This window comes from Crocodylus siamensis, chromosome 2, assembly GCF_052110815.1.
Source record: "Crocodylus siamensis isolate JL-2025a chromosome 2, ASM5211081v1, whole genome shotgun sequence".
Classification (NCBI taxonomy): Eukaryota; Metazoa; Chordata; order Crocodylia; family Crocodylidae; genus Crocodylus; species Crocodylus siamensis.
Genome location: NC_143396.1, coordinates 155,281,864 through 155,309,560, shown reverse-complemented (window position 1 = coordinate 155,309,560; position 27,697 = coordinate 155,281,864). Strand labels below are relative to the sequence as shown.

Genomic DNA, 27,697 nt, shown 5'->3' with positions numbered 1-27,697 from the left:
AGTCCCTGCCCAGGCTTCAGTGGTGGAACCTGCTCTAGGCTCCCAGTCAGCCATCTACATGAGCGCTACTGTACAGTAAGTAATCTCAAGTAAATTTGCTACTTGCATTTGCAGGTACCAAATTTACTCATGATTGATGAGGCTTACTGCACAGTAAGTGTGTGCACATGTAGATGCATATACTTACTGTGTAATAAATTATGCTATTGCATAGTAAAGCATCTCATGTAGATGCATCCACCATCAATTTTCCAAATCAACTCTCTTGCCTCTATCAGATTACAGTTTTGTGTAAGTAAAGCATATCATGCTGAGTGTCTGTTTATGCTCTGCTTCTCACAGGAAGAGGTTCTAATGGCTCCTTTAAGAAGCAGCTTTGAAGGCTATTTGGGGGAAGAGTGGATGGGTGGGCATCTCCTGAGGCACCCTGCGACAACAGAGATCAGCATGATTTACAGAAAGTCCTTTTTCAGGAAGGGAAGGTGGTGTGGAGAGAAAGAACAGTCTACCCCAGGGCTCTGAAGGTTTAGCCAAACACTATCAACCTATGTGTGACATCAAATTAAAGCTTGATAGGAACCAACTACAAAAATGTTCTACTTTTTTCAAGCAACATCTTTACTGCTAGTTAGCCATCTTCATGGCTGGTTGGTACTTTTCATATGTAGCATGTCTAAATTTATTGGGCAATTAAGCAGTTAATTGCATGATAAATGTAATACGTGTCACGGGCCTTGGAAAATCAGCACTAGCCCAGTATAACATAACTTTTCTTGCAATTTTAATTCAAGCAAAGAGGGCCTTGAGGATTTTATTTTTAAGGATCGTTTTCCAGTGCTGTCATTATAGAGAAAGATGTTTTATCTTAAAAGAGATAGACCCCTTGAAAAGGGTAATACCACAGGGTAACTGGCAGAAGGACATAGACATACTGATACTCTGATCAATACAGCCCAATTGCATGTGTCTGGATTCTGCCCCTCACTTCAATTTGGTCAGTCCTGCTGAGCATGTCTACAGAGTGCTGGACAGCAAGAGGCAGCACCACCTTGAAAACACACCCTGTTCATTGACTTCCACTCTGCATGTACATTACTTAGGGCAACACTTGGCAAGCTTTGGACCTACATAAAAAAGGAGCTATGTGACATTTCAGTGGGGGGAGTAGAGCATAGTTAGTGGGCATGTTTTCATGGCAGTGCTTCCTAATACAATGTAGATGTGCCCCTTTAGCTCAGTTCTTTGGGAACACAAATATATTGCAACAGCTATGAAATTAAATGCAGAAAATGGTCCATAGTTTTAAAAAGGTGTTCATCCCCATTTTACCTCTTAGACTTGCATTTGACAGCCATGCGTGGATCTCTGCAAGGGAGTCTGTCTGTAAAATGTTACAGAGTTTTTCCAAAATCTGGAAGATGTATAGCACAATTGTGATTAAGAAAGGGGTTCAGGTAGCTTGACAGCTTTATAGCTGTTTACATTTTTGCATGTTTCATGAGTCCCAGCTTTGTGATAATTTGAGCATAATGTATAACAATTTTGCAAATGACCCAAAAGAAAAATTAAAAATCTTTTACTTAGCCTGGATTGACATATCAACATGCCACATACATAGCACTGCAACAGATGCAGGGAGCTGGAGCTTGAGGAAGAACATGTGTGTTGCATTGTAAGGAGGGAGGGGATTAAAGCAACCAGCAGTGTCTGATTCTGCCCTTCCCTTGGGAAGCACCATAGTATACTGAAGCATAAACTAGTCTAGAGCACTGGTTTATACTCTAGCCTTTCTGCTCTTCTCCCTCAGTTACTAGTACTTGCCCCTGTGAGGCTGGAAGAGGTTTCCAGGCTCTCCCACAATAACCCCTGAAAAAAAATGAAACAAGCCTGGTAGATACAACTTGCAAGGACTAAAAGCCTCCCAGCACCCAATCCAGGACAATGAACATGTGTAACAGTGAAGCAATCTGCTTATAGCTTATATCTTACTCGTATTTCCTGATCCAGGTAACCTGGGACCTGGGGAGCACAGGAATTGATTCCTGGCCTGTAATACGTGGAGTGGATTGGAGAAGAGGGATGGTTCAGAGAAGAGGGATGGACATCATGGCCAGTCGCAGATGAAGGACGGGTTTCAAGTTGTTTTTTCCAAGTATCTTCCTAAGTAGAAGGTAATGTATAAAAGAATGTGTCAGGCTCCAGTTAGAGGTGACCAGAAAAAGTGTCTGGCCTTCCTCCCTCAGAAGCTAATGGGAGCTTTGCTGTTATCTTTACTAAGAGCAGGAACCATCCCATCAATTTGAATCTTAGAAAAGTAGGGCTGGAAGGAACCTCAGGAGGTCATCTAACCCAGCCCTCTGCTCAAGGCAGGATGTCCAGGAGTTAAACATCCCCGGCAAGTGTTTCTCTAATCTGATCTAAAAAATGACCAGAGATAGAGATTCCACGACCTTTACATAGCCAGCTCCTGTGCTTAACCACCTTCATAGTAAGAAACTTCTTAATATACAACCTAAATTTCCTTTGTTTCAATTTTAAACCATTACTTCTTTTTCTTTCTCTTACAGGAACACAGAACAGCCTATCATCATCCTCTTTGCAACCACCTCTCCAGTATTCAAAGACTTTTCAATTCTCCACTCGGTCTTCTCTGCTAATAATTGTTAGAGTTTCCATGGGATAGAGCAGTAAATGGTGGAAAATGCACGCATAACAACTATGCATACTTAATAAGCTCTACAGTTGACCTGGGCCCTTCAGCTTCTGTCTCCTCTACCTCTGCTTGGCTGAGAGGGTGAGAGGAGAGGTAGAAGGGATTGGGGGCCACTGTGTCAGACTCCCAGTGGTAAAAGCAGGGCTGGGACACCTGTGCTCCCCCCCAGCCCCTTTACCACTCCACTTGGTTTTCCTCTCCTCTCCCCTCAACCTTACATCCCTGTGAGGAGACAGGGAATGGGGAATGAATAGCTAAGGTGCAGGGCATTGTAACTTGCTGTAGCACTACCTGCTTGGCACTAGAGGAGGCTGCAGCATTTTGAAATGTTCTAGCCAGGAACATGTGTGTCCCCTGGCTGAAATATTTCCTCTGTGCAACATGTCCAAATGCTTGTAAATATGTCCAGTGTTACTTCTGTCCAAACCTAAGTGACCCTTGTTCCCATTTCTGTTTAAGAAATGCAAATGATGCTGCACTTGACAGATTTTTGCATTTGTAAAATGTGTTATGGGACTTGGAGGAAAGACACATTAGTGCAAAGTATAACCCATTGAATGATTAACAAGAACAGATTACTGCCTTTGGCTCTAAAGTTAAATCTGACCTTGTGTTCAGTACAGCACACAAACCAATTCTTAATGTGTTGCAACAATTAACATAGAGATACAGAATAGTCGAATGAAGTTGTAGAATACTATGTTTTAGAAATAAACCCCATATCCTTTCAGTGCTCTATCTTACTTATTCAGTGATTGTCCCCCTCATTTTGTGTCCTTATTGCACTTCCTCATTTCAGAGGAGTGTGCTGCACAGATGATCTCCTGGGTGGACTCAGAGCTGCAAGCTGTTTTTCAGTATCTATTTGAGAGCAAAGAGCTGATATAATGAACTACAATATTCTTTTACCTTTGTAATTGAAGAATCAGCCCAGTTTCTCGTCCTTTTGGAGAGTTCTGCAAGTTCTTCTCTTCTCTGGTCTGGAAATGGAGAGAGATTTTTCAGTTTGAAATCAAAGGAAATAAAATACAATTGAAATTATGCATGAGATATCTGTCTCAATTTCAAAAACAGTAGTCCGACTTAGTGACTGAAGAAAAAAATACTAATTTCTGGAATAACGTAACATTTTTTCTATTATGTTTTTTGGCCCTTTGTACCAATTTACTGCAGATGAAAAAGGTCACCTGCAATCTGTAATAAACCTATGTTATTTTATTCTGTGGTATGTCTCTCAAAATGCCTTATGGAGTTTGTATAAGATTCTGAGCCATTTATTGCTCAATATTTATTTCTCCATATAAAGGTTGTTGCAGAATACTGCTGATAATTACAGAGAAGCTTGGCATGAAAACATAGTGCTCTTTTTAAATATTATTTAATGGGATTTCACTGCCCCATAGTCCCAAACATGAGTTGCTGTGAGGTCAATCCATCTGAGATCTGGTTCCAAACTTCACAACTTGAGGTACTTTGTTCTTTGTCATAAAAAGTGGCAAATTATTTCAGCTACTCACATGAACCAGGCCATGAAGGACTTTTCCCTTTGGGTAGATAGGCCTGAAAGCTTGGCATAGCCTGGTTGGCAGATGTAGCACCCATGGCATTTCCAGTTAGCACAAGTTTGTCATGTTCTTGCTGTGGTATTATGATTTTGCTGGTAATCTGTTGCCTTGAAAAATTCCCTGCATCTTTGACGACACAGACAGGTGCATTGTTTAACCCTGGGTGAGAGAAGAACACCAGTCCAGTCTTTACCGCATGAATGAATGTCAAAGTGTTTTTGTAGGCCATCGTGGGAGATGGTTTCTGCTAAGTGAGTGGGCTGATGAATTGTTACAGCTGTACAGTAATTATTTCAACTATCTACTTTTGTTAACACTTCTGCTGCTGGTGCAGCCTTGATTAAAAGTATGATTTTGTTTTACCGAAATAGGAAAATTATGCCGCCTGCAGGGCACCAGTTCAACAGCCAGGATCTGAAGGGATCGAACAGTTTCAGTTCCCTCACAGGCGGGAGAGAGACAGTTGCAAGACAGATAATTTTGAAAGCCATTAAAGCTGAGTGGGTTTAACAACCAAGATAGTAGAGCAAACATTATGTGGGCATTCTCTTAGCTGGCTTTGCTGCCTGCTGGCTACTCCAGTGATAGAGAGAGTGGTGGGGAGGGAAAATAGTCTGAGGCAGAAGAAAGACTTTACATCTTGGCCTTATTGCTCAATGGTGTCTTTGTTATATTTTGAATGCCTATATTATAGCAACTGCTTATCAATCTGAAGTAGGAGGTTTTAAAAACAGTTTTCTGAGACGTTAAATAAGCACTGAACATGCTATGTAGCCTAGAACTATTTTGGCTTTCTAAGAATACATGGATTCATGTTTTGTCTTGTAAATCAAGAGAGATGTCTACCAAACGTGGCTTCTAGCAAAGCACAGCTTTTGATGAAATTAGGCATATATGTAAATTTGTTTGAAAACTCCTTCTTTTTATGGGGAGCTGGCATGTGTGGATTGGGTGTAAATGGGAAGGGAGTACTTCACAGTAGCATTCCTTAACACACGCTGACCTGTATAGGTCTCTGCTGTCTCAGCACCCAATGTTAAGGAAAAATTATCATTTCGTTCCTCAGGTAACACTGTTAAAGTTTAGTTTGCACACTGGAGACCCTGGGCAGTGACAAATTACCAGGGAGGTACCTGGCTTTAGGACCTACTAGTGGATGGCACCTCCTAGGCAATCAGGTCCAATCCCCAGCTATTGGAAGCAATCGATAAATGTATTGGGTTTCATTTTAAAATCAGTTACGCTGTTTGTTCTCACACTCCTATTGGACTGCTCCATTCTCAAGAGAAAGCTGTCAGGGTTATGTGATTATCTGCAACATCTCTCACTTCTCTGGTCTTTCTGAGATCATCTGTTGTGGGCCCTGGGGTGGTTGTTACCAATCTCAGTGGAATCTCTCAGTTCATCTGCATTTTGAACCTGATTCCTGGTCTAGTGTCCTTTGTACTCTAGCCACATCAACCTGCAGGTCTGATTAGGTTTTGAGTACCAAAATGTCTTAGTTTGGGAAACCCTTCAGTCCTGCTAATCCAGGGGCGGGCAATTATTTTGGGCAGAGGGCCGCTTACTGAGTTTTGGCAAGCCATTGAAGGCCACATGACAGGCAGCCAGGGTTAAATATATATTAATTTTCTAAATTTTTTAGGGGCCCCACAGGCCAGATAGAATGGCTTGGTGGGCTGCATTTTGCCGACCCCTGTGCTAAACTAACCAAAAACTGCCTTAAAACAAAACATTTTACTTAGCAATTGGAACAGGGAGCCAAGTGGAAAAGTGACACGACTGGCTAATTGCTTTTCTGGACCAAACTTTTAATATTTATCTTGTTTAATATTTTCCTTTATTAAGTAAAAACCACAGATGGACTAATCACTCTGAAAAGTATAGCTAATTAAGATTAGAGTACGTTGGCTAATCAAACTGAAAATTGCACAGACTTTTGTCTTAGGCTTACAACTGCTTATCTGTCAGCTCTGGTGTCCCATAATGGTGTATATGTGTGTCCTAAGATCCAATAAGTCTGTGCAAATGGGTGGGTTGTCCTGCATAGCATAACTCAAGATGTGCAAATCAGGTGCTGTTTAAGAGGGGGCACTGGAATAGCAACTCCCTGAGAAGTCTTTGCTATGGCAGTAGCAGGAAGGTGGCAATAGTACCCAGGGTTTTTAGAGTCCCTGAGGCTGGCAAGAGTGATTTTTTTTCTCACTGCTAACCGCTGCCCCCCCCCCCCGCCCCCCGCCTCTCCACTCTCCAAAGTTTCTGGCAGGTTTTGCCCAAACTACAAAACTCGTCGGTTATACGTCTGTCAGTCTCCCCTTACAAAACCAGGCTTTGTGTGTTTTGTCCCAGGGATAAGTATTTCTGTTGTCCCTTCTTTACTTTCTGAAACAGATACAAGGTTCACTGGCTGGGATTTAGATTTATCTCATCTTTTTTCATCCCTGGTTAAAAAGGGTATGCAAGCTTGTATGCTCCATTACCACTCCTTCAAGTCCTCTAGGCATGTGCACTACCTTAATTCTTTAACTAACCATTTACAGACAGATTTCTGTTCCCTTAGTGATTTGCTATATAAGCCTTTGGGCAATAGGCATCTGGCAACACGCAAAAAACTTCTCTTCTTTCCTCCTTCTTTCCCAAAGTCACAGTTAACAGAGAAACTGCATAAAGGTTTGGAAGTAAATAAGGAATTCTAAGTTGGATATCCACTGGATCCAACAGATCTGTTGGATAGCTATCTACAGCTCTCACAGCTACTCCCCTGGTCCTAAATCAAGCCACCACCATATTTCAGGAGGAAGGAGACTGAGTAACAATTACCTCAGGTTCTTAGTAAATGGGTAAAGGTGTGACCCAAATCTCAGATTCACTTGTTCCTGAATTTTTAAGGAAGTTCGTATCTGGACACTGTTTGGGCAGGCATGGCACTACTCCTCCTTAATCTGCTGAGTCACATCTAATATTTCCTTCCCTAGCACCTATGTGACCTTCTCTCTCTGTATCTCTTGATAGAGAGAACAAAAGCATAAGAATGGTAATAAAAAGCCAGGTCTTGTCTGGGAGGTCTGTGCACTTTCACTCAGCTGGCCTTAAAACCTATATCAGGTGTGGGCATGATGCAGCCTGCAGGCCGGATGCAGCCCGCCAGGCCATTCTCTCCAGCCTGTGGGGCCCCTAAAAAATTTAGAAAATTAATATTTATCTGCCCCTGGCTGCCTGTCATGCAGCCCTCAATGGCTTGCCAAAACTCAGTAAGCGGCACTCCGCACAAAATAATTGCACACCCCTGACCCATATGGACACATGCAGCTGTTGCTACTGCTGGGGAAGGAGCAAGCATGTTATGTAAGTGTTATGTAAGGTTTTCATGCCACCCAGGTGTGTAGAGCAAGTCTGTACAAAATACAAAGCAAATGTGAGAGTCCTTCACAAGTATGATTTTGTTCCTCAGTTAGCAAATAATACCCAAGTTTTGCTGGGGACAGGCACAGCTGCTATTATTGTTGTTTGCTTAGTCTTTATTTGAATTGTTAGCACTCCAATGGCTTTAAAAATGAAGAGGTTTGGAATGTTTACTATTTCAGAAAGGATGATAATGAATAGGAAGGCAAAAAATCTTCTCTGTCATGCTGCTATATACATTTCCCTTTACAGAACACAGGGGAGTCAATTCTAGATTTACACCAATGTGAGTTCAGAATTTGGCCCCTCACTATGTGTAGTCACACACATTTTATAGGAAATGCTCTTATTTTTTTTCTGGATGGGCTTTAAGTTCAGTATTCAAATTGAGGATACATTTTTTTACTGCAGTGTTAGCCTGGGTGATAGGCACCCATGAGCACCCCCACTGCACAACACTTCATTTATATTACTGCCCCCACATTTGCCCTGTAACAACCACAGTGCAGACATACCCCTACAGTAAGATTTTTCTTCCCAGTTAACTCTAGAGAAATGTATCTACCCTTTAGTGGAAATTGTGAGATTTTAGCCTGTGACCTCACAGCAAATTGATCATGTTCCATTCTATTAAAGTGGATCCTGGGCTTAAAGCACTGACCCAAGTTGGTATATAAGTACCACACTTACTTGATTCTAAGATGAGGATTTCCCCCAAATGGGGGGAGTCCCTCATCTTAGAACTGAGCACAAGGTCAGGTGACTGCTGTGGGTCAGGCACCAGCCCCTACTGGGGGTCAGGGCTGCAGCTGCAGTTGCTGTCTTTCCCAGTAACTCCCCCCTCCCACTCCCCTCTCCCCGCCATCTCCCTGCAGTCTCTCTCTCCATGCCCCCTCACACAGCCTCTGTTCCCCCACATGCCTCTCTCCTTCCCCTACTTCCCCTTGCTCCATACCAGCAAGCTTCATGCCTGCTGCAGCCCATGGTTCCAAGTATGGCCCCAGCCTGGCCCCATAGCAGCAGCACACAGCCTTACAGCTGCTGGGTGGAGATGGGGAAAGAGGCTGAGCTGGAGCCATGCAGGTATGGAGCTTGATAGTGCAGAACAAAAGTAAGAGTGGATAACCTTGAGAGGGTTCAGAGGAGGGCTACTCGTATGGTTGAGGGCCTGCAGGTAAGACCCTATGAAGACAGACTGAGAGATCTGAAGCTCTTCAGCCTCCACAAAAGAAGGGGATACTCTGTTTACCAGGGTGCCCCTCGGGGTTACCAGGAATAATGGCCACAAACTGAAGGAGAACAGATTTAGATTGGACATAAGGAAGAAATTCTTTGCCGTAAGGGTTACCAAAATATGGAATGGGCTTCCAAGGGAAATGGTGCTTTCCCCTACCCTGGAGGTGTTCAAGAGGAGATTAGACAGGCATCTGGCTGGAGTTACTTAACCCCAGCCCTCTTTCCTGCCTGGAGCAGGTGGTTGGACCCGATGATGTACCAGGTCTCTTCCAACTCTAGAACTCTATCCATGAATCTATGATCTCCCAGCATAACCCTGGTTGAGAATCACTGGTCTAATCATAGGATTTCACTCTAGCTGGCTAGCACCCAGAAAGAATGGCTATGGCTTTCGCTCCTGTGCACTAGGAGAGAGGGATTCCTTCCACTGGCAGCCAGAACATATGGTAGGACATTCATCCTCTCCCCAGTCCAGCCTAATCAGCTACAATATTGCACTTTCAAAACAAGACTGTTTCTTTCCATTATCAAGATTGTTCTGTATGCAATACCTGTATCAAAGCTAAAGCTTATTTGTTCGTTAATAGGAGATAGGCACTTAATTCCCCTTGTGCCTTTGAAAAATTCCTCCCCTTGACCTTTACATATTTTAACTAATTAATTGTAAGTTACCACTGCCAATGTAGGAGAGTGCGATTTCTGGCTTAGTAGCTTAGTCCAGCAAACTGTTAATTGATGACAGAATCTCACTCTGAACAATGCTAGCTTTCTAGAATATGCTATGCTGCTTACTTGTTTGTTTGTTTGTTTTTAAAAAAGACTGTCCTTAATGAACTGCAATCATCATGCTGAAAGGGAAGCTGCTCAGAAAAGGGAAAGGAGGTATTATTTTTATTAATTGCTAGTTTTAATCAGAATTTTAATTGGAGTGTTCTGACCCTTGCATCTGAACTACTGATTTTAGTGATTTTAGCGAAGTAAGAACTTTAGTGAGTTCATTCCTTTTTTTGTTGTTGTTGAACTGACTGAAATTCAAAGGAGAGGGATGAATCATTATTGACAGATATTTTTAACTATACACTTAAACCCTAACTGCAGCTCTGCAAAAACCCAGCCAGTGACTTCTTCAGATCAACTTTCCTTTCATGGTGGCAATGGAGGTAAAAGGGAGAGGAGTAAGAACTGTTAACTATAGGGAAAAATAGCATTTTTCCATTTTCCAACCGTCACAAAAAGAACATTTTATATAAATAATTCTAGATATAATTTTTGTAAATAACTATTTCTATTGTCAACTTTCCAAAGCAGATTTAAACTACAGTAAAAGCTCTGTTATCCGGCACCCACCCAGGAACGGGGATGCCGGATAACAGAATATGCTGGTTAATTGAGCAGCCCTGGCTGCCGCTTTTTCCACCGCAACCCTCTTCCCCTCCCATGGCATTGCTGCCTCTCCCGTGGGCTCCACACAGCCTCACGCAGCCTGTTACGCCCCCAGGCCATGGGGGCTCAGCAGATCAGGCTGCTTTGCCCCAGGTCATGGGGGCTCAGCAAAACCGGAAGTGCCACGGTGGGCACTTCTGGTTTCACTTTTCCTACAAGCTGGTATGCCAGTTAACAGAGCATGCTGGCTTGTAAGGTGCTGGTTTCCAGAGAGTTTACAGTACTGCTATTACAACAGTAATACAGCAGTAGTGTTTTGGTACAGTGGTACTACTATAGTGACAGCTGTAGTGATAATAGTAGCCCTAAACAAAACTTGACCTGTTATATAGAAGTGACAAGTGTTCCCTGTTTTGACTTCTCTGAAGAAATCAGACTTGTTTCTCACAAAAGCTGTATTTGCTAATAGTAGTAACATCACCAAATTTGTGGTTGTCACTTCATACTTGGGTACACCAGTAGCTGTCTGACATGGGTTTAATGAAAAAAATGACAAGTAAAACCTGTCTCCAACTTCCTGATGCCCAAACACTGTCAAGAGCACAGAAGGTGGGACAGTGAAGGGGGAAGGCAGTTCACCAAGTCCCAGAATACTAGAATTAGGGACCACCTGCTGAAATTAGCAGGTGACAGGTTTAAAACTAACAAGAGAAAGTAATTTTTTATACAACAAATAGTTAACTTGTGAAATTCATTGCCACAGGAGGTGGAGGAGAGAAATAGCATAGCCATGTTCAAAAAGTGACAGGATGAATTAATGGATTATAGCTTTATTAATGGCTGTTGAACAGAAGGGTAGGATGTGTTTCTTCTGGCATCTCTAACCACATAGTGGATTCTGGGAGAGTATTAAATAGGGGATCAAGCACTCTAGAGATACTTAGTTTAGTGCTCTCCTTATGTAGCATCCATTTCCACCACTGTCAAGGACAGGATTCTGGGCTAGATGGACCATTGGTCTGACCCAGTATGGCACTTCTTATGTTCTTCTCTTCTGAAGATTTGTATAAATGATTCCCAGTTACTTATCCTGATGAATTGGCTTCTATTGTATGTTATAGAAGAACTCAAGGCTGTTGACCTTTTGATGAAAGAATAGAGAGAGGTAGCTAGCCACTTTAGCCTGAAGACTGTAAAAAAAAAAAAAAAAAACAGGTAGGGAAGACATGCACTAGACCTGTGTGAAGTGGCTAGTATTTGCTTCAGATTCAGACTTGGCTGATTTGGGGGATAGTGATTCGATTTGGTGATTCGAATCACTGTCCCAATTCACTATGGCCGAATCTGATTCAGAGATTTGGCTGCTGCCGAATCTCTGAATCAGCCAGGCCAGGACAATCCCCGCCTGCTCTCCCAGCCCAGCAATGGCTGCCCCACCTGCACCAGCTCCTAGCTCTTTGGGACCCACCCCCCAGCCGGCTCACATAGTGCTGCTGGGCAGGGGGGGATACCCACTGCTCCCCACTGCCCCACACTGCATGGGGGGGCTCTGCATGAGCCCCCTGACTCCCACTCACTCCCCCAGCACCCTCACGGGTACCCCAACTGGGCCAGCCCCGGCCCTTTGAGAAAGAAAAAAAAACAACAACCCCTCCCCCGGACTCACCACTCCTGCTGGCAGGGGGTGATCCCTGCTGCCCCCCACTGCCCCCCACTGCGTGGGAGGCTCTGCATGAGCCTCCAAAGCCCTGAGGCCTCTGCAGGAATGGCTTTTCTCCTTTTTATTTTCTTTTAAAGGGTTAGAGCTGGCCTGGGTGGGGCACCCATGGGGGAGCGAGGAGGGGGGTTGGGGGCTTGTGGCAGAGCTCCCACATGCAGCATGGGGCAGTGGTGGGCAGTGGGGATCACCCCCTGCCTAGCAGCACCCAGTGAGCACCAGAGCTTTTCTTTAAAGGGACAGGAGCTGGAGCTGGAGCGGCAGCCATGGAGGGGGGAGCAGGTAAAGGTCGGGGGGGGATGGGGGAACGGAGAAGTTAGGGGGGCTGGCAGGGGTCCCCCCCACAGTCCTCTTTACCCCCCCACCAGCCCCCCTCCGCCATCCCTAGTACTTACCAGCTCAGAGGCAGCTGCAGCTCTCTGCTGCAGCCACCAGGGACTGCCCAAACCATCTAAGCTCTCCGAATCTTTTCTAAAGATTCGGAGAGCTTTGAATTGATGCAGACTTTTAAATTGGTCCCCTGATTCAATTCAGATTCAGAGATTCGGCCACTGAATCAGGCTAAATCTCCTCCGAACCAAATCAGCACCTGAAGCTTCGCACAGCCCCAATATGCGCCTTTATAGACAAATTAATTGAGATGTGTTATATATATATATAAGTTAAGCTGATAGATAGCTAATTAATACTGGTTATATAATTTTATTCTTATCAGATTGAAATTGTTTTAATGACATCAGAACACATAGTGGAGTACAACATGACTGTCTATAGCCCATGCTAATTTCTGTGTCATGAACTTGAAGTGAAATGTGTTTTAATACCAGTTTTCAAATGTTTCAATGAATTTTACTTTCCATGGGATAAGACCTTCTATTTTCATCAGTTAAATTATATGCAGCAGTTATTTAAGTGACCAGTAAATGCAAAGCTAACTATCCAGTGGTGTCTCCCAGTATGAACCTGTTTTGTTTACTCTTCATCCTAGTTCATAGGCATGGTTTCTTGTCAAACTGGAGACAAACTTGGGAAATTTCTCTCATGAATATTGTGTCATTTGTTTTATAAAAAAAGATTTTGAAATAAAATACATTTCAGGAGAATCAGGAGAGTGGGTAGACTGGATGTACAGTTCTGGGAATATATTTTACCTTGAATATGGCAGACTCTCCGGGGATGTGGACTATGCCTGGAGAGAAAATAAGTTCCACTTGTTCTTGTAAAAGGTGATTCATTCACATTTTTCTGTACTGTTAGTCTGTGGTTGAACTTAGGTTCAGGTTGTGACTTGAAATTGATATTCATTAGGTATCTTTTCTATTCTTTCCCAAGAGTTACTGGGGAAGGCTGATCCTGAATTTACTTCATCAGCAGAGGCAGCATGCTAAAAGTGTAGAATAACAGTTATCACATACATGAATACAGCAGAACACTTAAGATATTATTTATTTTTCTCATGACTGCTTTACAGATTTTTTATCTTAGCATTTGCTCTGAGGCAGAGTGTAAACGAGAGGCTGCATTAGACTCATCTTCCAAGGGGAATACCACACACAATTGGCAGACAGTGGCATATTTTGAAAGGAAGAAATGATATACATGGGGACTGAACTTGTTGCTGAATTGTATTAGAGGTGGAAGACAGGTGTCCATGTGTGAAGCAGCGGAGGGAATCTCTGCTGCATTCTTTACTTCGAGTTTCATGACCTCATGCAGCTGGCACTGTATTTATTATGGACTTGGTATCCTTTATTGCTTAAATTTAGATGGGTTGATAGAGATTGGCAATCATTCCTATTGTTGTCTACCTCTCTTGAACTCTCTTTCTGACATCTGGTTGAGAAATTAAGGGCTATGAACCCTAAGAAAGGTTTGAAAAAAGACTCTGTCAAAAAATGTAAATGGCAACTGAGATTCTGGAAAATTAATAAGGGGTTTATAAGGGTACTAGTAAGCAGCTGTGTGCCTGCCACTTCTTGGATTGGTTTAAAATAGGGAAAACTGCCAAAACACACACCATGTAATTGGTAAACGGCCATATTTTTAATGTGAGAAGCAAGGATTTCTTAAGGAGATATCTTTTTAGTGGACCAGCTGTGCAGTTGGTCCAATAAAAGATATCACCCCAATAAATGTTTGCCTCTTGCATAACTTCTGGACCATCCTAGCTGCAACATCACTATTACGTTACCAATATTTTTAATGACACTCACTGTTTGCTTTTTTGGTTACTGTAACCTTTTGAAGAAACAGGCTAAATACATGCAGCAACTTAAGACTTCAGGTGAAATTCTAATATGAATGGCTATAAAGCTAACTCCAGCATCACTAAGCATTTTTCTGCTTACCTTGTCAGGGCCTCTGACCAGTCAGGCCTGGACAGGCCAATTTCTGTAACTGAACCCGCTGCTGAGAACACCACTCAGTCCTTTTAAGCACATCTGCAGCCTTAAGCTGCAGGCACACCTTGACAATGGCCTCGGTCTTCTCTGGAAAGCCTCACAGTCACTGCTTTCTCTGATGCACCTGGCTCCTGACTTAGCTTTGGCTTTCCTCAACTCTGCTCTTGGATCTTCCCTGGAACTTAGCACCTCGCTCTCTGAGTTACATGGGTTTGAAGGGGCTCCACGGGCCAGAGGGAAGTGCTTGGCGGGCCGGATCCAGCCTGTGGGCCGTATTTTGCCCACCCCTGTACAAGAGGGAAAGCCCCAGAGTCAGGTAGACAGCCACCCATTCCTAAACTGGGACCCAGGGCTGCCATCACAACTGCTAACTACCTGATCCCTGGCACTGAGCAGGAGGCAACCCCAAGGTCTGGGACATAGTTGCTATGCTGTGCTGCATTGCTATGTCTTTCAAGAGAGCAGCTTTGAACAGGAGCCATGGACCTTTAAACAGCACATATAGCTGAGGATTAGGGAGCACACCCCAGCAGTTGCATGATCGGGATCTGGGAAATTTTATTCCCAATTTCCAAAAATTGCCTGCCCTGCCATACACATCTGGCATGGCTGGATGCATGCGTTTTTGGACTGGGCATAAAGTTCCTCAGATCCAATTGGCACAATTGTATTAACATCTGCCCGTGGCCTCTGTGGGAGTGAACTGGGCTCAAAGTCAGATAATACATATGGGTGAATCTGTTTTCATTTCAGGAGCTTTGGCGTTAATTTAAAAGGAAGCTCCAAATCATTCACAATTTGGCATGCCAGAAAGTCTCCAACCACTGATGTTTGTTTTTTTTAATTTGCAATATTATACTTCTGTTATACTGGATTTGTGACGTAGCTTGACCAAGCGTTCTGAGGGGAAAGGCATGAGATGAATTTAAAGTAGTATTAAAAATCCACCGATAAGTAGTTATCACAATATGCTGAAGTCCAATTTCATAAATCATTCATACTTGCTTACTAACATACTGATGTAACAAAGGTCATGTAATTATAACTCCCATTATGGACACGCTTATTCCACAAGAAGCATATGTCTAGGGACTTATACTGCTCTAATAATATTCACTTGTACTAGAATATTTCCACATCAAACCTCTCAGGCTGATTGTAAGAACCACAGTTTGTCCTGTATCAAACTCCTTGCCACATAATCCGTGCAGAATCAGTTAACTGCTCAAGGTGTCAACAGTTGAGTGACTGGCTTTTCTTGCTAGCTAAGCAAGATTATCATGGAAAGCTCCAGTATTTTATGTAACATCTTGGGGTGGGGAATAAGTGAGAAGAAAAGAGACAAACTCAGTGGACAGGCAGAACACAAAATCTTTCTAAAACGGTGCACAGGAAATAAAACATGGTGGAAGCAGTGAAGTAGCTATCGTAGGATCATTCCACCTTTTTCTTTCTAAACAGACCCATAGGAGTGATGTATATTTGGCTCTAACGTAAGTTAAAACATTTTAATGATTGGTCACATTTGCACAAAGACTAAGTTTGTTAGCTGATATAGACTGACACTGATCAGCCAAATACCTTTTATTTGTCATGCTCCTCTTCTTTAAGGTTCTGCTTTCTATGTTATATGTTATTTTTATTACACTAGGGGTTTTGTCATATGACATGTCCATCACATGATGAGTGTGGCTTAATGTTCAAAGGTTACACTGTCCAGAGGGGGAAAAAAACAGTGTGCCAGCTTGGGCAGCGCTGCACCCTGGGATCAGGTGCCTGATGCAGCATGTAGAACCCAGGGCTCACCATGGGTCTGGAAATTTGGTGGCTGGAGGAGTGGAGCTACCATTCCCCAACTACCACATTTCTGGACCTGTCAGGAGCCCTAGAGGCTGGATGACACAGTGCTGTTGTCTGGATCTATTCCGCAGGCTGGGGGTTGAGCACTAGTCCTGTGTGAATAGGGAAGTATTTGATTTGGATTCAGCTGATTCAGAGGACAGTGATTTGATTCAAGATTTGAATCACTGTCCTGAATCAATTCAGCTGAATTGGCGTTGGAAGATTCGGCACTGATAAGAGAGATTCGGTGATTTGGATCAGCCAGAGAGGCAGGCACAGCTGGATGGCTGCAGGTTCTCCTGTGGCTCCTCTGGCTATGCCTGCCTCTCCCCGTGTGGAGGGAGCTGCAGAAGAAACCCCCATGGCTGCCCTGCTCAGTCCCATGCCCTGCCTGGCCCCAGCCTAGTCCTGGCACTTTGAAAAAAAAAAAAAAAAAAAGAAGCCCCATACTCACCAGCTGCAGCAGTGGTGATTGGAGCCCCTGGGCACTCATGGCAGAGCCCCCCCCACACAGTACGGAGCAGTGGGGGGCAGCAGGCATTTTTTTGTTTTTCATGCCAGGATGCTGGGGTGGGGCAGGGGAGGCCATCAGGGGTGGAGCTGGGCAGGGGAGGGGAAATCAGGGAGTGGGGACTATACAGAGGGGCTCTGCCATGTGGCCCCAGAGCCCCTGCTGCAGCCAGTGAGTGCAGAGCTTTCTTTCTTTTTTTTCTTTTTTTTTTTTTTAAATGCCGGGAGGCTGGAACAGGTTGGGGATGGCAGAGCCCCTGGTCCCAGCGCTGCTGTGCCCACATCCCACATCCCACACCTCCCCCAAGTAATTTACGCCCCCCATCCAAGCTGGGCAGCTTGTCCCAGTACCAGCTCCCATCCCTCCCTCCCCAAGCCCCTTCCCTCCTCCCTCCCCCAACCCCAACAGACTTACCAGCTGGAGGCAGCTGTGTCAGCTGCCTATTTAGTCTATAGTCAAATCTCCTAAATGCCTGAATCTTTTCCAAAACTTTTCTGAATTGATTTGGATGCTTCAAATCAATTCAGAGCTCTTAACTGGTCTCCTGATTCAAGTTGGGATTCAGAGATTCAGTCCCCAGATCAGGCTGAATCTCCTCCAAATTGAATCAGCTACCAAAGCTTTGCACCGCCCTATTGAGCACCCCTGCCTTAATGAGTTTTCATGCAAAGCATCCTGCTTTAAGAAAGAGATTTTAATAAACAGTTAACCGGCTACATTGAGAAATATTTGATCTAATAAATGGTCAAATATAAAGAAAAGTCAAAGTACCTGACGAGCAATGTTGCAAAAGGATGATCCTTTTAACCAAATGCCTTCTTTTTACTGTCTCGCAAGTAAAGCTTTCCCCTGTTGCACCAGCGGTTTCTGCTTGGCTCAGGTAAAGTCTCAGTTCTAGAATCTAATCTCTCTTGTGTTCTGAGCATCTATTATGACATGTTTTAGCTGTAGACAGTTACATGGCTATTCTCTGCTTGTCATTAGGGGAGAGAAGCTACTGTACCTCAAAAAACATGCTTATAATATAGCATTTCTGCCTTTTAATATGAGAGACAGCCACATACTACTTATGAATCAGGAATTACTAACTTCAGAGAGTGAGAACATTGGATGTAATGATGCGCAATAATACATGCACTGAATTTTTTACATTGCCCAGCTTTGATTTTTTGTGTGTTCCGTAAAATTCACACTTCAGTTAGAATTTGATTATTTTGTCATGAGCATAAGTGCATAGATAATTTTCAACAAGTGGTATGTCCAGAACCTAAATTGCTAAATGTATCAATATGCAGGCTTAAACGGGGGTTAACAGTGACCACTTAAGTAGCAAAACATGTTCTGAGGTATGGATCAGTTAGGTACATAAATCATATACGAGACTGGCACAACAAATCTAGGAATTAATATCAAACAATGTCTTGAGAAAATGGATTAATATAATAGAAGAAGACAAATCCAGATTCTTTCCAGTGGTACTTTGCTAAAAAAATAAGACTTCCGTTTTCTTGACAGCTAAATGTAACATATGAATACAATATATTTGACCTTTCAAATCTCCTTAGAATATCTTCACTTAGAAATGACCTCATAAGCACCTGGAGGAAAGGTTCCAGAAATTTCCATGGCTGTCAATCTTAGTTTTTGACTTTTTTTTTTTTTGCTGCTAGACTTCCAAATAGTGAACATTATCAAAAGCACTTTTTTTAAATCTCTGGGAGTGCATCCACACATGTGCACCTGCAGCAGCTCAAATAGGAGCAGCACAAATTTGTGCTGGTGATTTTTGCCTCAACACACATGTCCCTGTGCTCAGCTCCTCTTGGACCTGCAGCCAGGAGCAGCTAGAGCCTTGGGCCAGTACATGTGCTGGCTTCAGCACTATAAAAACCTTCCCTGGCCAGCAGTTCAGAGCTACTTGACCTCAGGAACTTCTGGGAGAGGAGCCTGTGGAAGGAAGCTGGCCATGCCCTTTCCTATCCCAGGCTGCTGCTGCAAGCTTGGACTCAGGAGCTCCTGGGAAGAAGATGGCCAGGCCCTTTCCTGCCTCTGGCTACTATTTGCTGCTAACTTGGTCTCAGAGCCTTTGGAGTAAGTTGGCCACACCTCTTCCTGCCTTGGGCTGCTGCTCCTGCTGTTGCTGCCCCCCCCTGCCAGGGGAGTCCTCTGCTGCATGCAGGGAGGGACCCACTGCACTGCACCGCACCTCAGCTTCTGCACCCCTGTTCTGGTCTGCTGCCCAGCCCGTCACCAAGCCACGGTCAGGGGACAGCCTGGGGAGGGAGCCTGTGCTGCCTGTGGACCCCTCCTCCACCATTACTGCCGGAGTCTAAAGGTACCTTGCCTGCCACTGCTGCCTTGGCAGGCCACCCCCATCTTGACCTCCACTTTCACCAGAAGCACACCCTGAATGGCTGAACTGGATGGCTCCCACCATCACTGCTGCTGCCCCCTCTCAGGAGAGATGGAGATTCCCTGCTGCAGCACCTTACACCACCTAACACCACACCTGACCAGGATTACTTCTTAATTGACTGACTGCTCCTGCCCTCCCCCACAGCTACCTCACTGCATCTGATCCTGCTTTGTCTTTCTACCTACTACTCTGTTGCTGACTACCTGGCTGGAGGCCTGAGAGGCTTCTGGACAAATCTTCCACAAATAAAGCCCCTCCACTGTTCCAGTCATCTTTTACATCTGCCTCAGCAGCTTTCCCTGTATGTTTTTGCCCTTGTGTGGTAAGTCCTGTGGTCCACTCCCCCTGAGCTGGTGTTTGTGTGGCTGAGTAAGCAACCTCAAGTTTCCCCAGCCTTGTGTTTCCCCTCCCACCACATTCTTAAAGCATAGACCTCCCAGTTGTTTTTTTTCCTGTGGGGCTGTAGCTCAGTGGGCTTCAACCCCAGCCTGCCCCTACTAGATTCACAATGGGATATTTTGTTTTTCTTTATTGTCTTCCCTGCCCTCATGTGAAACAATGGCAGGGCAGGAACCTTCTCGGGAGGCAGCTGCCCCCAAAGAGCTTCCTGCAGCCCTCACTATGGGGATGGATCTCAGCCAAGCCCCTAGGGGGATGCATGCCACTGCAGCCTCCACCCCAGAGGCAGAGTGCAACCAACCCCTTCCAGGGTGGACCTCCACTGCAGAGGCAGGTGAGACCCTGGTAGGGAGCTAACAGGGCCAGGGGGTCTCCCCTGGCTAGCTTCCCCCCCCCCCAGGGGTTCCCAAGCCCCCTCTCCCATCAGAGGGCAAGTGCAGTGGGAAGGGCTCCTCTTCAGCCTCCTCCACAGCTGGGGGTGGGAAAGGTGAAGGCCCTGCCCTCAAGCCTAGACCACCAGTGCCTGAGGGGACCAGGTGCACTACACCAGCCCTGGATCCACCAACGTGGCCCCCTGGAGGGGGGACCACAGCTATGCTCAGGCAGCTGCGGGGAGACCTGAAGCCAGGGGGCCTGGACCTTCCACTGCTGGCCCTTCCAACTTGGGCAGCAGGGCTCCCTTTCCCACACTCACCCACAGGCATGGGGTGAACTGCCAACTGCCCAAGGAGGAGAACCTGCATTTCAAGACCTGGATGCAGGCCCTGGCTCAGGTAGTGGGGGGCTCCCCCCCCAAGATCATGGCAGCCTCCCACTTTCATGGCAAGGGGTCTTTTCCTTGCCTCAGAGGCCACTGCACAAAAGGCGGTGGAGAGGGGGCTCATGGTGGAGGGCAAGTATGACCCCCTCAAGCCTCTAGAAGAGCTAGGGACCAGCTCCATCCTTCCCTATATCCCCATGTGGGCCCTGCTCCCCCAGCTCCAAACACTGGGGAGAGTTCTCTCTCTGGTGGTGGCCCTCTCACTGGGGTGCTGAGACCCTGGCCTCCGCCACATGCACCATTGAGCTTAGTTGGCAGATGAAGTGGGGAAAGGAGGGTCTTTTTTAGTCACCTCTTGCAGGATGGCCGCCCTGTTCTTCCCCAGGCCTGCAGCCAGCGGTTCTCCAAGACATTGAGGTAGTGCTGGGCTGCCTGCTGTGCCTCTGGGTCCAGGTGCAGGGGCTTGTTCTGAACATGTATGCCTCCGTGAGGGACCCAGAGTTGGCGGATTTCTTCTGCCAGGTGGCCACATACATTGGCACCCTTAACCCTCATGACTGCCTGGTCCTTGGCAGGGACTTTAATGTCACCTTAGACAAGTGAGAACAGTTAGGCAGGGAGCAGAACCAGGCCACTGTGGGTGTCCTCAAGGAGATCCTGATGAACTACGCCCTGGTGGACATCTGGCATGCCTGTCACTCTACCAGCCCCCCTGCCCCCACCACTGTGAAGGTGGGAGAGGAGCAGGCATGCCATATAAGGTTTATATCTCTTTGCTGCACTGTGCCCGGGCCCACTCCTCTGCATCTGGCTAACCCCCTTCATTGATCACCACCTTGTCTGGACCCAGGCCACACTAGGGTCTGGGCATCTGGGGTCAACCTACTGGCATTTCAGTGCCAGTCTGCTGGATGATATGGGCTTCAGGGAGACCTTCCAGGAATTCTGGCTGGCCTGGCAGAAGCAACAGGCAGCTTTCCCCTTGGCTCAGAAATGGTGGGATGTGGCAAAGGTGCACATCTGGCTCTCTTGCCACAGCTACACTCGGGGGGGGGGGGGGAAGTGGGCACACTCGGAAGAGGGACGCAATCTGGGAACAGCTCAAGCAGGAAGTTCTATAGCTGGAGAGGCACCTGGCCACTGACCCAAACAATCCATCCCTCTGGAGAGAGTACTGGGAGAGGCAGGAAGAGCTTCGTGCTCTAGACTACCAATGCACCTGTTGTGCATTTGTCCGCTCGTGCATCCAGCTCCTTTGGGAGATGGAACATGGCTCCTACTTCTTCTATGTCCCGGAGAGGTCCTATTCGACCTGGACGGATTTGGGGTTCCACAGGGCTCACTCCTTGGGCCTGCACTGTTCAACATCTTCATCAGCGACTTGGACGAGGGGGTAAAAAGCACACTGTTCAAATTCGCAGACAACATTAAGATATGGGGGGAAGTGGGCACACTAGAAGGGAGGAATAGGCTGCAATTGGACCTAGACAGGTTACAGGGGTGGGTGTGTTAGAAATGGAATATTGTTAGAAATGCACAGCTTGCATCTTGCGCCTGATAAGAAAGAAACACTGCCAAGGACTTTTCTCCTTGCCCAGCCTTGCCACAGCTCTTCTTATACTAAATCACAGACTCTCCCCCAGCTTCTCCCTAGCCTCTCTCATGCAGATTACAGAAGCTGGAATTCAACTGACTGTGTCCTTGAAAGTGGGGGGGGTTTAAACTCTTGGTTTTTACCTCTCCGCCCTGCATACTTAAGTAGTTAATTATAATGTACATGCGATGGATGTAGTGATGTAACCACATATATGTTTGTATGAAACGGAAATGAGCTGTAAGAGTTCCTGTTTCTGCACACGTGCCCAGGAGGAAAAAGATAAATACAGCCTGCAAAAATTCCTTGGTGGATTCAGAGTAATCTGAGTCTTTGACTCTGCTCTGACCCTATTTGCAAATACACCTTTTGTGCCATCTGATGTATGTGTGTCTGTGATTTTAGTGGCCTCCAAGAAACGGACCGCAATCATTTGCATCAGGTGGATGAGAACAGGATGGGTTTCAACACTGACAAATACAAGGTACTGCAGCTGGGGAGGAAGAACCAGCACCATATCTACAGGCTGGGGACCTCCCTTCTCATCAGTGCAGAGGCAGAAAAGGATCTTGGAGTCATTACTGATGCCAAAATGAACATGGGCTGACAGTGTAGGGATGCAGTCAGGAAGGCCAACCATACCTTGTCATAGATCCACAGATGCATCTCAAGCAGGTCCAAGGAGGTGATTCTCCCCCTCTATGCAATACTGGTTAGGCCGAAGTTGGAGTACTGCATCCAGTTCTGGACTGGACTGGACTGCAGTTGGTGTACTGTGCCCAATTCTGGGCGCAACACTTCAGGAGAGATGTGGACAACATGGAGAGGATCCAGAGGAAGGCCATTTGCATGATTAGGGGGCAGCAGGGCAGGCCCTACAAGGAGAGGTTAAGAGACCTGAACCTGTTCAGCCTCCACAAGAGAAGGCTGAGGGGGGGGATCTAGTGGCCTGTTACAAACTAGTCAGAGGGGACCAGCAGGCATTGGGGGAGTCTCTGTTCCCCCAAGCACTACCAGGAGTGACTAGAAATAACACAAGCTGGCAGAGGGTAGATTCAGGCTAGACATCAGGAGGTGCTACTTCACTGTCAGGGCAGCTAGGATCTGGAACCAGCTTCCAAGAGAAGTGGTGCTGGCTCCTACCCTGGGGTCTTTAAGAGGAGGTTAGATGAACACCTTGCCGGGGTTGTTTGACCCCAGTACTCTTTCCTGCCATGGCAGGGTGTTGGACTTGATGATCTACTCAGGTCCCTTCCGACCCTACCAACTATGAAGTACATGGTGCCTGGACATTCCATCTTTGACAACCTATACCTAGTTTGGGGCTTTCTGGAGCTAGTATACCAGGAGGGCCTGTCTATTGCCCTCCTGTCCCTGGGTCAGGAGAAGGCATTTGACAGAGACCTTCTCTGGGCCTGGAGTCTGGTCTTCACCTCCAGGTCCCCTGCAACACTCACCCAGGGTGCTGACCTGTTCTTTGAGCCCCTCCTCTGGGACTCCCAGCTGGAGGTGCTGATGGTGGAAGTGCCTCTGTTGTGACAGACATTGATCCTGGCTAGTGTCACCCATATTGGGGACCTCCTGGATTACAATAGGTAGGAGTGGGTGGACCCTGCTGCATTGGCCCAGTGCATGGATTTACCCACAATGTGTGAGACCTGTAGCCTAGTCCAGGAGATATAATCTGCCTTACCTCCCGACGCCCTTGCCTTTGTCAACCAGGTCCTGCATGATGGCGGTCCCTGCCTCTGTGTCTTCCAGCCTGCTGCAATGTGTCATGGGGCTGGTGCCTCACCCGGCCTCATGGCACTCCCTGCTCCACCACCTGAGCTAGCTGGAGGACATCAAGCCAGTCTACGCCTCCACCATCCATTGCCAGCCCCTCTACATGCTTGTGCGCTGCATATTCCACCATGCTGCCCTCATGCCCCACCCAGACACTAAGGGCTGTTCAAAAAGTATCAAGACTGATGCTGTGGGAAACAAAATATTTTCTTTACAGGGGTTTTGGCTTAATCTCCTTTGAAGTATGCTGCTTCTGCAGCCACATACTTCTCTCAACGTTTCTGCCATGGTTGGAAGCACTTCTGATGAGCAATTTGTGGAATCACTAAAAGCTGCTCAGTCACATTTTGTTTTATGGTTTTCACATCACTGTCACGGAGTGGGGCCTAGGAGCGGCCGTGATCCCACTAGCGCCCCCTACCATGTCGATTAGGTGATTCAGCACCCTCTTATACCAGCAAGACATGGCAGGCAAGATATATAAGGTTCTATGGGAGGCTGCCTTTCATCTCCTAATGCACGGTGTTATGCTGAACTATCCCCCTGTTCCGTATGAGGCGACTCGGTGCACCCCAGCCTTATGGGCAATGCGTGCCTCCTACCTCCCCTTTAGCATGTCCCAAGCCTCGCAGCTCTTCCTGGACATTATCTGGTCCTTAACCTTCTCTGCCCCTCATCTGGCGCCCCCTGGGCTCGTCTCGCAACCGGCGCCCCTCTACTCATTAGCCCTATCGGGCTTACTGGTGGTGCTTTTGCCCACTGAGGTCGGCGGCCTAAGCCTTTCCTGGCCCCTCTGGGTTCTTGTCAATAATAAGTGTCCAATTAGGCTCAGGCGATCTAAGCCTTACCTGGCCTCCCTGGCCCTTCTGGATTCCTGTCAATAATATGCATCCAGCAAGGCTCAGGCAGCTGAAGCCTTACCTGGCCCTTTTGGTTCCTCAGGGTTCTTGTTACATTGGAAACCCTCTGGAACGCCTTCTAGGCCACACCCCTCTTGGGGTGTCTGTCAATACTCCACCTCCCTCTTGGGGTTGCTTCCCTAAATATGCCCCGCCCCCCGGGCTCCTCTCAAGTATCCGCTCGATCCTGTGGCTTCTCTCTGCTTTTGCCGGTCTTTCCGTAATCACCAACACTGCACCACCCGGTGCCAAACAACCATGCCATCCCTGGCACTACTCGTTTGCCCACACAGGGCACCAGGAACCCCCAAGCAACTGGGGAGCTCCCATGAGGCCTCCTCGCACCCCTACAGCCTCACCCGGTCCTCCGGTTTAACAATATCACACAGGGAACACAAAAGCCATGAACCAACCGGCTGCAACATAACAGTAAGCCTTCTGGCTATAACATAAGGTCCAGGTCCCACCTGGCTTTCCAGTAAAGCCTCCTAGTCAGGGTTCTCTCCACCCGCACCGTGATGCTCATTCTATCAATCTGCTCGACTCGACTCGACTCGACTCGACTCGACTCGACTCGACTCCCCTGCAGAGCCCCTTGCTCTTCCGGCTGCCAGAAGGGAACTGCCAGCTGGGCTTCAGCCTGGGCTGTTTATAAAGGCCCGGCCCTGCCCTCTTCTGGTCACCTGACCAGCACGGTTGCCCCAGCAACCATCACCTGAGCTGCCCCCTGCGATTGGCAGCTGCCCTTATTCCTTCATAGGAACAGGGCACCTGCATGACCCTGTGAGAATCACAAAATCTTATTCCTTTCCAGCTTTTCTTTAGTTAAGGTAATAGGAAAAAAGTCTCATGGGGCCATATCAGGTGAATATGGAGGCTGTGGCACTTGTAGGATACGGTGTTTGGCCAAAAATTGCTTCACAAGCTGTGCTGAGTGGGCAGGTACATTGTTGTGGTGAAGCATCCAAGAGTCAGACACCCACTTTTTCTGGTCATTTTTCTGGTTGTTTCATTCCCAAATCACCAGTTAGAATTGAATGACATGAACCAACAGAAATTCCAACTTCTGCTATCTTTCAGACAGTCAATCGCCTATCATTTCAAACCAAACTGTGAACCGCTGCCACATTTGCAGCATTTTGTGATGTTGAAGGGCATCCAGAACACTCATCTGTTTCAACTGATGATCATCCTTCTTTAAACTGATGATACCATTCAAAAACTCTTGCACTGCTCATGGTGTCATCAGTAAATGCTATTTTAAGAAATTCATGTTTCACTTGCTGTTTTCCTGATTTTTCATGCAAAATTTAACGCACGTGTGTTGTTCTGGGCACTCTGACATAACAAAAGGAGATGCAAGATGCAAACAATCATCTTACTTCAACCACTGGCCACAGAAAACTAGTGAAACACATGAGCTGCAAACCTTTCCAGAGGAGTCCCATCATGACTAGACATCTTCAGCAAAGCCGTGTGTGCGTGGAGAGAGATCAGTCAGTTGGGCAATGTTTTATTGATAAATTTACAATTTTAAAGCCACTTGGAAGCCTTCCAGTATCTTTTTCATCATAATAAAATAAATTCTAAATATCTATTTGCTTTGATATTTGCTTTTGGCTTTCTTATTAGACAAAAATTAGAGTTCCCCCGATCCCTTCACTAACCAGGATGTGGGGACAGCTGCCCCTGCAGCCACAGCTCCTTCCCGCAGATCTCATCCTGTCTGGCAGCTGGGCACACTGGTGTATGTTGTGGGGGATGTGAGGTTTGCAGAAGGGGTGTGGGGGATGTGGGTGGATGTGGATGGGATGTGGGGTTTGCAGGAGTGGTGGAGGAATGGGTGTTGGGGGGGTGTGAGTTGTGTGGGTGGATGTGAGGGGGAGTGGGGTGAGTGGGTGCAGGGGAATGTGGGGTTTGTAGAACATGGATGTGGGTGTGTGCATGGGTGTGGTGGGTTTGCAGGAGGGGGGTGGGAGATGTGGGATTTGTGCGGGGGGCTGCCACATGCCTCCCCTCCACCCCCTGCAGCACCAGCTGGACCATGCCCGTGAAAATGCTGCCCAACCCCCTGTCTGTGTGGGAAGGGTGGGCCCAGCTGGAACCAGCCCAGGATGGCCTGCTAGCATGCCTTTGGATAGTACCAGGAGGCGTGGCTCCAGGACCCACGGCTTCTGTCCAAAGGCATGTGCTAGCTGGGTGCACCAGGCCAGGCTGTATTGGGCTGTCGGGCCCGTTCTCCACAAGGGTCAGGTGGCGGTGCATGGCCATGGGGCTCTGCCTACAATAGACCATGGTGCATCGCCACCTGACCTTCATGGAGAATGGACCCAGCCCAACACAACCTGGCCCAGCCCACCCAGCTTGTGCACACCTTTGGACAGGAGCTGTTGGACCCGTAGCCATGCCTCCTGGTTCTGTCCAAAGGCATGCTGGGTTGGGTTGGGTTGGGTCTGGCTGGGCCTGTTCTCGCACAGACCACAGGTTGGGCAGCACTAGCACTGGCATGGCCCAGCTGGCACCACGGGATGGGAGGGCTTGCATGTGGTGGCTCCCCCACAAACCCCAGATCCCCTCCACACACCATACACTCACAAATTCCCCCCTACCCCTGAAACCATACAACCTCCCTACCCCCAGTCTCTGCTTACCTGGGACAGTGCTGGAGCCGGGTTCTGTCACAGGCTTCCCCTGCTTCTGTTTGCTCTCCACACTAAGGCAGCATGCTGGGGCAAGAGAAGCACCATAGAAATGTTCTGGCTGGATACCAGAGCGTCTCTGGATGACCCACCACCAGTTTGCCTCAGGACATGGTTCTGGACTATGCCTTGCCCGGCTTTTTTTCCCTGCAGGTATTTTTTTATATTCTTGGATTTCCAGATATCAAATTTAGAGTCAGTGCTGAAAATATGCAGTGCAGGGAAAGTTTTTTTGTTCCCAGTGTGCCTCTTGCAGCATCTCAAACTGCTTTGAGACTGCAAGAGGTATATGCACACTTGCCTGGACTCACCCTGGCTGTCTTTTCTATTGAGTGACAAACTGGTCATAATGATCCACATGGCTGTGATCTTGT

The 27,697-nt window shown here is 46.8% G+C and overlaps 1 protein-coding gene across 1 annotated transcript in view; it reads right to left on the bottom strand.

Moving 5' to 3' along the window:
* The window catches only part of C2H4orf17 (chromosome 2 C4orf17 homolog), a 79,244-nt gene that overhangs the window by 12,889 nt on the left and 38,658 nt on the right, over positions 1–27,697 (bottom strand). The window contains exons 2-6 of the mRNA XM_090031854.1: positions 13,168–13,400; positions 4,231–4,437; positions 3,623–3,693; positions 1,990–2,160; positions 1,330–1,411 (exon numbers count right to left, since the gene is read on the bottom strand). Coding sequence (XP_089887980.1) covers positions 1,330–1,411; positions 1,990–2,160; positions 3,623–3,693; positions 4,231–4,437; positions 13,168–13,321 — 685 coding nt within the window. The 5' untranslated portion in view covers positions 13,322–13,400. The remainder of the gene's footprint in view (positions 1–1,329; positions 1,412–1,989; positions 2,161–3,622; positions 3,694–4,230; positions 4,438–13,167; positions 13,401–27,697) is intronic.